We start from the raw sequence: 10090 nt of genomic DNA on the forward strand, positions 1-10090 counted from the left end.
TCCTTGTACTTATCCTTGACAGGATAAGACTCTTTCTCCTAAATTTCATGTCCAATCCATCTGCAAATCCTGTTTGCTCCACCTTCAAAATTAATCCAGAATCCCATTGTCTGTTTGTTTTTTTTTCCACACACCAGCCTGAATGATCCGGACACGGAGAACCCGCCCCTCTTAGGGCGGAGCAGACGGGAAACCAAAGCTTGTCTGCGCCACCCTGAGACTCCGCCCCATCCAAGCTGAGCACAGAAGCTCTCCCAGCGGAGACACTGCTGATCCTCACAGCCAACTGGCTTGGAGATCAACTCCCGCCAGTGATACCAACAATCCCAACCACTCTGAACTCCAGTTTCTGGGGACACGCAGGAGACCCAGATGCCTACGGGACTCTCGGCCATCGGTCGGAGAGTGAGAGAGACTTTTCTGTCGGTGTGGACGACACCAGATTTCAACCACTCTCATAAGGGACACATTCAAGAGGCAGACTCAGTGAGCACCAAAGCCCTACTGTGTCTCCAGCACAGCGATTCTTCCGTTATAGACACAGCAGGCCCTCACAACCAATTGGACCGGAGGTCAATTCCTCCCAGTGTACCAACAGCAATCAGGGCTTTTAACTACACCAAGACTTTCCACTGAGCCCACAAAGGGGAGTACCAAGAGCGACCACCTAGGGTGATTGGGGAAGCTGAGCTACCGGCCCCTATAGGTCACCGACCACACAAAGCCACTCCATCAACACAGGGAGGCAGTCAAAATGTGGAGACATCGAGAGATAGATGAAAGCAAACTAATGGATGACACAGTGTTCAGAACCATATTTATAAGGTTACTCAAGAATCTTCTAAAAACTGCTGAGAAACTTGAAGAGACCTTCAAGGACCTTAATGAGAATACCAAAAAAATGGAAAAGGACCAGTCAGAAATTATGCATACACTGTCTGAAATAAAGAATATACAGAGTAGACCACCGCACCCGAAGAGTCAAACCAAAGATCTGGAATATGAGGAAGAAAAAAACACCCAACCAGAGAGGCGGAAAGAAAGAAGAATCCAAAAGTGTGAGGATAGCATAAGGAGCCTCCGGGATGGCTTTAAGCATACCAATATCCGAATTTTTGGGGTGTCAGAAGAGAGAGAGCAAGATACTGAAAACCTATTTGAATAAATAATGACAGAAAACTTCCCCCTCCTGGTGAAAGAAATAGACTTACAGGTTCAGGAAGAGCACAGAACCCCAAACAAGAGGAATTCAAAGAGGACCACACCAAGACACATCATAATTAAAATGCCAAGGGCAAAAGACAAAGAGAGAATCTTACAAGCAGCAAGAGAAAAACAGTTAGTTACCTACAAGGGAGCACCCATACGACTGTCAGCTGATTTCTCAACAGAAACTATGCAGGCCAGACGGGAATGGCAAGACATATTCAAAGCGATGAATAGCAAGAACCTACAACCAAGACTACTCTACCCAGCAAAGTTATCATTCAGAAATGAAGGGCAGATAAAGAGCTTCACAGATAAGAAAAAGCTAAAGGAGTTCATCACCACCAAACCAGTATTATATGAAATGCTGAAAGGTATTCTTTAAAAAGAGGAAAAAGAAGAAAAAAGTAAAGATAAAAATTATGAACAACAAATACATATCTATCAACAAGTGATTCTAAAAATCAAGTGAATTAAAAATCTGAGGAACAGAATAAACTGGTGAACATAATAGAATCAGAGGCATAGAATGGGAGTGGATTAATAATTCTCAGGGGGAAAGTGGTGTCTGTGTGGGGGGTATGGGAAGAGACTGGACAAAAATCATACACCTATGGATAAGGACAACGGGGGGGGGGGAGGGAACCGGGTGATGGGGAGATATGGGGGGAAAAAAGGAGAAACAATTGTAATAATCTGAACAATAAAGATTTATTAAAAAAGAAAAAAGAAAAAAAAAATCCTCACCTGAGGATATGCTTGAGAGAGAGGAAGGGAAAGAGAGACATGGATCATCTTGCCTCCCGTATGCACCCCTTTTTTGGTGTAGGGAGGATGCTCCAACTAACCAACCACCTTGCCAGGGCCTGAATGATCCTCTTTATATATATACTTTTTTATTGATTTAAAAAAATATATATTTTATTGATTTTTTTTACAGAGAGGAAGGGAGAGGGATAGAGCGTTAGAAACACCAATGAGAGAGAAACATTGATCAGCTGCCTCCTGCACACCTCCTACTGGGGATGTGCCCGCAACCAAGGTACATGCCCTTGACCAGAATTGAACCTGGGACCCTTCAATCCGCAGGCCAATGCTCTATCCACTGAGCCAAACTGATTAGGGCTTTTTTATTGATTTTTTTACAGAGAGGAAGGGAGAGGGATAGAGCGTTAGAAACACCAATGAGAGAGAAACATTGATCAGCCGCCTCCTGCACACCTCCTACTGGGGATGTGCCCGCAACCAAGGTACAGGTCCTTGACTGGAATCGAACCTGGGACGCTCCATCCACTGAGCCAAACAGGTCAGGGCCTGAATGATCCTCTTAACACCTGAGTCAGGGTATGTGTATCCCAGATTAGGACAAGACCAGTGGCTTCTCAAGGGTAAAGCCTGCAGGTTGCCTTGTTCTCAGCTCCCATAGGTTATATGAAATCTATATATATATGAAAGCCTAAGCTTAAGCGACCCTTACCACCCATTCAGTCCATGGGTCGCTATGACAAGCACTGACCACCAGGGGACATTGCTCAAGGGAGGAGCTGCCCCCTGGTGGTCAGGGAGCCAACTTCCCGCGGCCAGCCCATCTCCCGGGTCCCTCCCCCAGCCGGCTGGCCGGATCCCAGGCCAGGCCGAGGGACCCCACCCGTGCCCGATTTCGTTCACCGGGCCTCTAGTGTTAATAAATCCTGGGATTCCCAGTCTTGGCCACGCCCTAGAGCTTTGACCACGCTCCCGGAGGCTGCGCATGCGCCGTCGCTAACCACCCCTCCCCCCGCCCTCGCCCCAGGTGAATCGGCACAAACCATTTCCAGCTGTGTCTGGTGCGGAGGCTCTCCCTACTCTCTTCCGGGGACAGGATGGGCGTCGCGCCCCGCCTTCCCTGAGGCATACTCTTAGGGGCTACCTGTTGTGGAAGTGTGAGCCATGGCGCCGGTGCCTACTCGCGCTCCCGGGCGTCCTCTCGCCGCGGAGCCTCGGACGGCATCCTCTCCCTTCCTGCGCGGCGTTGGTGCGGTCCGTCCACGTCACGTGGGCGGCAAGATGGCGGCCCCTAGATCACGCTGCCAGCGTTGCGGCCCGTGAAGCAGCGGCGGCGGCGGCGGAGAACCGGCGGCGAGGTCTGCGTTCTGGAGCGCGTTCGGGCGACCCGGCGGCGGGGAGCACGGTGCGGGGCCCGGACCTGGCGGGCGGACGCGGGGAGGAGGCCTCATTGGGCGGGGGGGTCCCGGCTCTGGGACTCATTGGCTGGCGGTTTGAGGCACCGCCTCCTGGAGTCCGGCGAGCCCTTCCTTCCGGGTTCTGGGGACCCTGTCTCCGAGGATCCCTCTGCTGGGGACCCAGCGCGTGTGAGGGGTCCCATGTCAGGCGACTCCTTTCTCGGGGTCCTGGGAGAACCAGTGGGCGAGGGACCCGCGTAGACAGATCTTGAGGCATCGGGTGCCTAGGAGTCTTCCCAGGAAGGGGATCCTGCGCGCAGCCCTGAGGGATCCCGTGTGGGGCGACCCCTCCGGGAGGGGGAAGCCTAGTAACGGGAGATCTTTTTGCTGAGAAATCTTGGTATAGAGAGGTCTCTAGGAGGGGAAGGGATTTCGAGGATCCAGGTCTCCTCTCCCTCCATCCCTTACCAATTCATCTTGTCTGGCTCTGAGGCCTTCACACGGGTGAGCGGATTCCACATTCTGCCTCGGTTGGGGGGCTGATTCCCGCACCCCCACGCCTCCCCCGTCCCACCGAAAAAGAAATGGGTCTCGGGTGTGAGCCGCGGGCCTCCGGGGGTCGGTGTCCCCGCCCTTGGTGGGCCTCCTGCGGAGGTAGCACCAGCTCAGGGGACTTTGCCTGGTGCCGGAGGAAAGGCTGCTGATGGATGGGGTGCGTGGAGGGAGAGGAGGAAGTGAGGGTGCCAGCGCTTGTGCTGGGGCGCGCCACGAGTAACCTCATTCACAGTGACTGAGGTCCCCTGCCCCTTTGGCCCGTTTTACAGGGGACGGCAGATGCGTACGTGCACACCTTGCTTCGTTGCGTCCCTGGCAGCCAGTGGATGTCCAGTCCATCTGGCAAATACTTACCAAGGCCTGTCAGGAGTCACTCCTGGCGGCTGTGGGTTCTGACTGTCCCCCATGCAGGAGTCACTCCCTTTGATGGTCACCTGGGCTCATGCAGCTGCACCGCCCTCATGGGGCCCTGGTGGAACCTGCTGCTGCTGCCGGGCCAAGGGCTGCCGGGGCCGAGGGCTGCTGGGCTGCTGGCCTGCCGCCGCTGCTTGTCACATTTCTCACGTGGCCTCCAGGTCCTCGTTGGTCTAGAGGAGGAGAGGGGAACCCTCCTTCCAGCCTCAGCCATGTCGTTACATCTTATTTCATCCATTCAACACAGTGTCTGGTTTAGAGCTCAGTCGCCTGGGTTTATAGCTTTTCCCATTGTTTCTAAGCAAGCCATTAACCTCTCTGTGCTTGCTTCCTCTGCTGTAAATGGTAACAAGCCTAGTCCCTGTCTCATGTGGTTATGGTAGGATTGAATGAGCTCATGACTGTAAAGGTCTTAAAAGAGTGTTTGGCGCATACACATGCTCTGTGGATGTCAGCTGCTGCTACTGTTAGGGTGATTCTTATGGAGGGCCTCCTGTGTGCTGGGGGTGCAGCGGGGACAAGAGACTCGATCCCTGCTTTCAGAGTCTCCTAGTCTAGTGAGGCCTCAGAAGGACCAGTAAACACGCAGTACAGTAGCTACTAGTGGTGAGTGCTGCAAGGAAAGGTAGAACCAGGGGAAAGAAACAGGAGCAGCATGGAAGATTGTGATCAGCGAAGGCTTCTCTGAGGAGGTGACATCTGAAGTGAGGAAGTGAGAGAGAGAGCAGGGCACTTCGGAACGCGTTCCCGAGGGAGAGAACAGCTGGGGCAGAGGCCCTGGGGCAGGACTTTGCCGGTGTGTGTGTTGGAGGAACGGGGAGGAGGCCTGTTTGGAATGGAATGAGTGAAGGGAAGTGAGGAAGGGAGGGTGGGAAGGGCACCCAATGGAGTTGGGAGTAATAAGGCACCAGGGGAGGATTTTGCAAGGAGCCACATGTTCGGTTTATATGCTAAAAGGATTCCTGTATCAGTCACCTGTGCTGTGTAACAAGTTACACAGAGTTTCTTATGACCTGCCCTCATAAGCCACACTGTCATTTCTTCCATATCCTGTCGTTTACACAGGTCGGTCCTATTCATTGTGGGAGGGGCACACTGAGCACAGATACCAGGAGGTGGGGGTCAGGGGGAGCTACCTTGGGGACCAGCTACCACAGTCTCTGGCTGCTGTGTGGAGAGCAGACGCGGAGGTAATTGCTGATTATAGGCCAAAAAGGGAAGGTAACCTGGGGAGGTCCACACAGTAAGTAGGTGGGGCCAGAGCCTAGACATCCAGGCTGGACAGCAGGTAGGGAGCCACTTGGCCAGGTTCTAAATTAAATGAACCAGTCATTGAGCAGAAGGACGCCTCTAGCCGAAACCGGTTTGGCTCAGTGGATAGAGCGTCGGCCTGCAGACTGAAGGGTCCCAGGTTCGATTCCGGTCAAGGGCATGTACCTTGGTTGCGGGCACAGCCCCATTGCGGGGTGTGCAGGAGGCAGCTGATCGATGTTTCTCTCTCATCGATGTTTCTAGCTCTCTATCCCTCTCTCTTCCTCTCTGTAGAAAATCAATAAAATATATTAAAAAAAAAAAAGAAGGACGCCTCTAACCTGGCCTTTTGGTTTTCCGTGGTAAGGTTCTTGTGCCCGAGAGGAGCCACGCGAGGAAAAAGGCGTGCACCATGGTGACGGAGCAGGAGGTGGAGGCCATTGGGCAGACACTGGGTGACCCCCAGCAGCCCCTGCAGGCCCGCTTCCGGGCACTCTTCACCCTGAGAGGGCTTGGCGGCCCAGACGCCATTGCCTGGATCAGCCGGGCCTTCAGTGATGATTCCGCCCTGCTCAAGCACGAGCTGGCCTACTGCTTGGGCCAGATGCAGGATCGCCGAGCCATTCCCGTGCTGGTGGATGTGCTGCGCGACACCCACCAGGAGCCCATGGTGCGCCACGAGGCAGGTGAGCGGTGAGGTGAGGGCATGGGCCCCTTCTGCTTCTCACTCACACGGTGCAAGCCAGGGCTCAGCACATCGCTGTCAAGGGCAGGTCGTGTGCTCAGTCCCACTGGCCGACAGGCTGTCCCACAGCTCAGTTCTGCCTTCGTAGCATAAAAGCCACCGTAAACCAGAGTCAACAGATGGGTGGGACCACACGGATGCTGAGATTTGAATTTCATATAATTTTCATGTGCCATGGAATATTATCCCTTTGATTAAAAAAGCTTTTTTTTTTTTTTTTTTTTTTAAGCCCCGGCTGGTATTCTCAGTGATTAGAGCACCATCCTGTGGGTCGTGGGTTCGGGCCAGGGCACATACCCAGGTTGCAGCTTTGATCCCCAGTTGGGGCATGTGCATGAGGCAACTGATCGATGTTTCTCACATCCATGTTTCTCTCCTCCCTCTCCTTTCCTCTCTCTTTAGAATCAATGAAAAACATATCCTTGGGTGAGGATTAAGAACAAAATTTTTTTAAACTATAAAAGCCATTCTTTGTGCATATAAAAACAGAGGGTGGGCTGTAGATTGCCAACCCCTTTTTCATCTGTTCATTTCATGCATTGGACAAACGTTTTTGAGTGCCTGTTGTGAGCTTCCCCTGAGGTGCCAAGGTCCTTTCTAATCAACATGAACGCTCTCTCCCTGGTTCTTAGGGGAGGCTTTGGGCGCCATCGGGGACCCAGAAGTTCTGGAGATCCTGAAGCAGTACTCCACCGACCCTGTTGTTGAGGTAACTCGGACGGGCCCTCCCTCTCCCTGCCCTCGCCTGGACCAGCCCCAGACCTGGGTCTGTTTGCAATGGTGACTAGGAATTCTGGAGAGAGGTGGCAGTCAGGATGGGTGCAGGCTGCTCCTAACTTGGGCAAAACTGAACACTTCGTTTCCATCAAAACCCACCCTGTCCTGGGCCTTGAGTCACTGTGGAGCTGTCCTCACCTCTGGCACTTCCGTGTCCATCTCTCTCATGGCTACGCATCACCTTTAGGATAAAATTACAAGTCCTCACTGTGGCCCACACGCCCATAGCCTGTTCTGACCACCTGTAGTCAGGTCACCTTTGTGGTTAGCTCCCCTCAGTTCTCCCCTGACAGGTCTGGCAGGTCCTGCCTCAGGGCCTTTGCATTGGCTGTTTCCACCTGACTCCATCTCTCACTTGGTTCTGATGTCACCACCACATTGAGCCGTTCCCTGGCCCTGTCTCCCTTATCACTCCCTAATTATCCCCCGAGAATAGGGAGGGGGCCCCAAGGCCCACCACCATTCCCCAGGGGCCGCCTCCACCTTTCTCTGCAGGTGGCCGAGACGTGCCAGCTGGCTGTCTGCCGGCTGCAGTGGCTGCAGCAGCACAGTGGGGAGCCAGCAGCAGCAGGGCCCTACCTCTCCGTGGACCCGGCCCCTCCGGCCAAGGAGCACGATGTGGGGCGGCTACGGGAAGCGCTCCTGGACGAAGCCCTGCCGCTGTTCGACCGATACCGAGCCATGTTCGCCCTTCGAGATGCCGGTGGCGAGGAGGCTGCCCTGGCACTGGCTGAGGGTGAGGAGGGGCCCCTGGGTGAGGCTTAGTGGCTGCATCTGTGACATGGAGCAACTTGTCCTGGGGATGTGCACCCTGGGCCTGGCCCTAGCACTTCCCCACGGTCTTTACACAAATTAACTCCTGCTCAGAGGTGGGTGGGCAATCTTAGAGGCAAGGAGACTTGCCTGAGGTCACACACCCAGTCGGCAGAGTAGACCCTCAGCAACCTGGCTCCAGCATCCTTAATGTCTTCCTGTTATTGCTTGTCTCTGCCCCTGGGTGCCCAGCCCCATGTCCCCGCTTGTCCTCAGATTCTTTGACGGCACTACTCAGCCAGTGATTCCTCTGTTCCCTCTGCTCCCGCCCACAGGCCTTCACTGTGGCAGCGCCCTCTTTCGCCATGAGATCGGCTACGTTCTAGGCCAGCTGCAGCATGAGGCGGCTGTGCCCCAGCTGGCCGCGGCCCTGGCCCAGAGGACCGAGAACCCCATGGTGCGACATGAGTGCGCTGAGGCCCTGGGAGCCATTGCCCGCCCCACCTGCCTGGCTGCCCTGCGGGCCCACGTGGCCGACCCCGAGCGCGTGGTGCGGGAGAGCTGCGAGGTGGCCCTGGACATGTACGAGTATGAGACGGGGCCGGCCTTCCAGTATGCGGATGGGCTGGAGCAGGTGCGCTCGCCTTCCTCCTAGAGCTGCTGCCGCCTGGTCCGGGGCCCCTACCCTGAGGACTGAGCATATCAGCGGAATGTGTGTGAATCGGATCTTGCTTCCCTGACTCCCTGAACCTGCTCACTTGGCCGGATCTCAGCAGCTTTTGCCTCTTGATTACTCCCAGGACCAGGCTGAGGTCTCTGCTGTCCCTACTGAGGGGCCTAGCACAGGGCTGCCGTGTACTGGGTGGGAGGTCAGCATGGGAAGGAGGATCTGGGGGTGGAGGGTGCAGGGGTGGGGCTGTGCTCTGGGGAGGTTGCATGCCCCAGCTTCTCCAGGAATGAGGGGGTGCAGAGAAAGGGATGTGGGGAAATCTGTGCCCAGTGGGCCTGGGCAGGGTCTGGGCCTCTTAACTCCCCACCCGGAGCCCTGGGTGGGCTGGGCTAGGGACTTGGGCCAAGTGACAGGCAGGCCCCAGGCCACCGCTTAAGTGGAATATTAAATTATTTTTGCCAAGCAATCACTCTGTGTGTGTTGGGAGGCTGTGGGGCTTACGTTGGCTACTCTCAAGGAACATCTAAGTGGGGGTGGGGGGTGGGGGCATTTGGAGAGCTCAGCTCTGCGATCTGCCTGTGCTAGACGTGACCAGTGCAGGCCTGTGTCCCTGCTTCACCACCCGTTCCCTGGCAGGATACCTGTCCAGTCAGCCCCCTCCAAGAGGGTCAGGAAACAGCCCTCCAGCCTGCCCCTCCCAGGCCCTCATGGGGGAATGGGGAAGGGGTTTTGTGGTATGGCTAAGAGCTTGGGCTATGGACTGCCATTCCAGGTCCCCCCCACCCCCTTCTTCCAGGTGCAGCCTTCAGCAGCCCATTTACCACTCTACAATGAGCCTAACAACCTAGTTTCATATTTACTGCTTTCTATGGGTTAACAACAAACAACCCTGATGCAGGTGAGGGGATTCCATGAGGGCACAACTATGACCCATTTTTACAACAACCTCTTTACTGCTCACAACTCTTCTGACACCAAATGTGTGAATTTTCCACAGCAAGCAATTTTCCATTTCTCTGCAGACACCAGCTGGGTGTCCTGCAATTCAGTCCTGACACTAATGACCCGGAATGAGCACAGACACCACCACTTTGAATGGTCCTCCTGTACTTTTGACCCACCAGGGTCCTCACCACCCCCTGCTCACATTTGAGGATTTGCTAGGTGAGCTCCCAGAACTCAGGAAAGGGCTTTACTCACCCATTTATTGTGAAGGACAGATGAGGAGACGCAGGGCTAGGTCCAGAAGGGCCCCAAGCACAGGAGCTTCTGTCTCCTGGAACCGGCACACCATCTCCTGGCACGTCGGAGCTCCCAGAGCCCCTTCATTGTGGGTTTTTATGGAGAGCCATCACTTTGGCACTTGATGCAGGCAGGGTTGGGGGGTGGAGCTGAGTCCTCTCACCCACGGTTGGTTTTCCCCTCCCAGGCCATCATTAGCCTAGCTCAGGTATAGTGGGAGGGGTGAGTTAAAAAGCACAAAGCGCCCTAGCTGGTTTGGCTCAGTGGATAGAGCGTCAGCCTGCAGACTGAAGGGTCCCGGGTTCAATTCCGGTC

General features: G+C 54.7%; 2 protein-coding genes across 5 annotated transcripts in view; one reads left to right on the forward strand and one right to left on the reverse strand.

The window, feature by feature from the left end:
- The window catches only part of FZR1 (fizzy and cell division cycle 20 related 1), a 41853-nt gene extending 38604 nt beyond the window's left edge, over positions 1–3249 (reverse strand). The window contains exon 1 of the mRNA XM_079771839.1: positions 3116–3249. The gene's annotated coding sequence lies outside the window, so the exon portion shown is untranslated. The remainder of the gene's footprint in view (positions 1–3115) is intronic.
- On the forward strand, positions 3197–8986 carry DOHH (deoxyhypusine hydroxylase). 4 transcript variants are annotated; one of them, XM_079771848.1, is made up of 5 exons: positions 3197–3329; positions 5956–6274; positions 6966–7042; positions 7606–7846; positions 8199–8986. In XM_079771848.1, the coding sequence occupies exons 2-5, from the start codon at positions 6001–6003 to the stop codon at positions 8516–8518; spliced, it is 912 nt and encodes a 303-aa protein (XP_079627974.1). In that variant the 5' UTR covers positions 3197–3329; positions 5956–6000; the 3' UTR covers positions 8519–8986. The 4 variants fall into 4 exon arrangements, with proteins under 4 accessions (XP_079627974.1, XP_079627971.1, XP_079627972.1 ...); XM_079771845.1 differs by having other exon boundaries at positions 3248–3376; XM_079771846.1 differs by lacking the exon at positions 3197–3329 and adding an exon at positions 3430–5133.
- The last annotated feature ends 1104 nt before the right edge of the window (positions 8987–10090 follow it).

Source organism: Cnephaeus nilssonii, assembly GCF_951640355.1.
Source record: "Cnephaeus nilssonii genome assembly, chromosome: 5".
Taxonomy (NCBI): Eukaryota; Metazoa; Chordata; class Mammalia; order Chiroptera; family Vespertilionidae; genus Cnephaeus; species Cnephaeus nilssonii.

What these genes read in the sequence shown, in the direction of transcription:
- DOHH (XM_079771848.1), top strand. Translation starts at nt 6,001, where the DNA reads ATGGTGACGGAGCAGGAGGTGGAGGCCATTGGGCAGACACTGGGTGAC. An exon ending in CATGGTGCGCCACGAGGCAG is followed by an intron (nt 6,275 to 6,965) that starts GTGAGCGGTGAG and finishes CCTGGTTCTTAG; the next exon opens with GGGAGGCTTTGGGCGCCATC. An exon ending in TGCCCTGGCACTGGCTGAGG is followed by an intron (nt 7,847 to 8,198) that starts GTGAGGAGGGGC and finishes TCCCGCCCACAG; the next exon opens with GCCTTCACTGTGGCAGCGCC.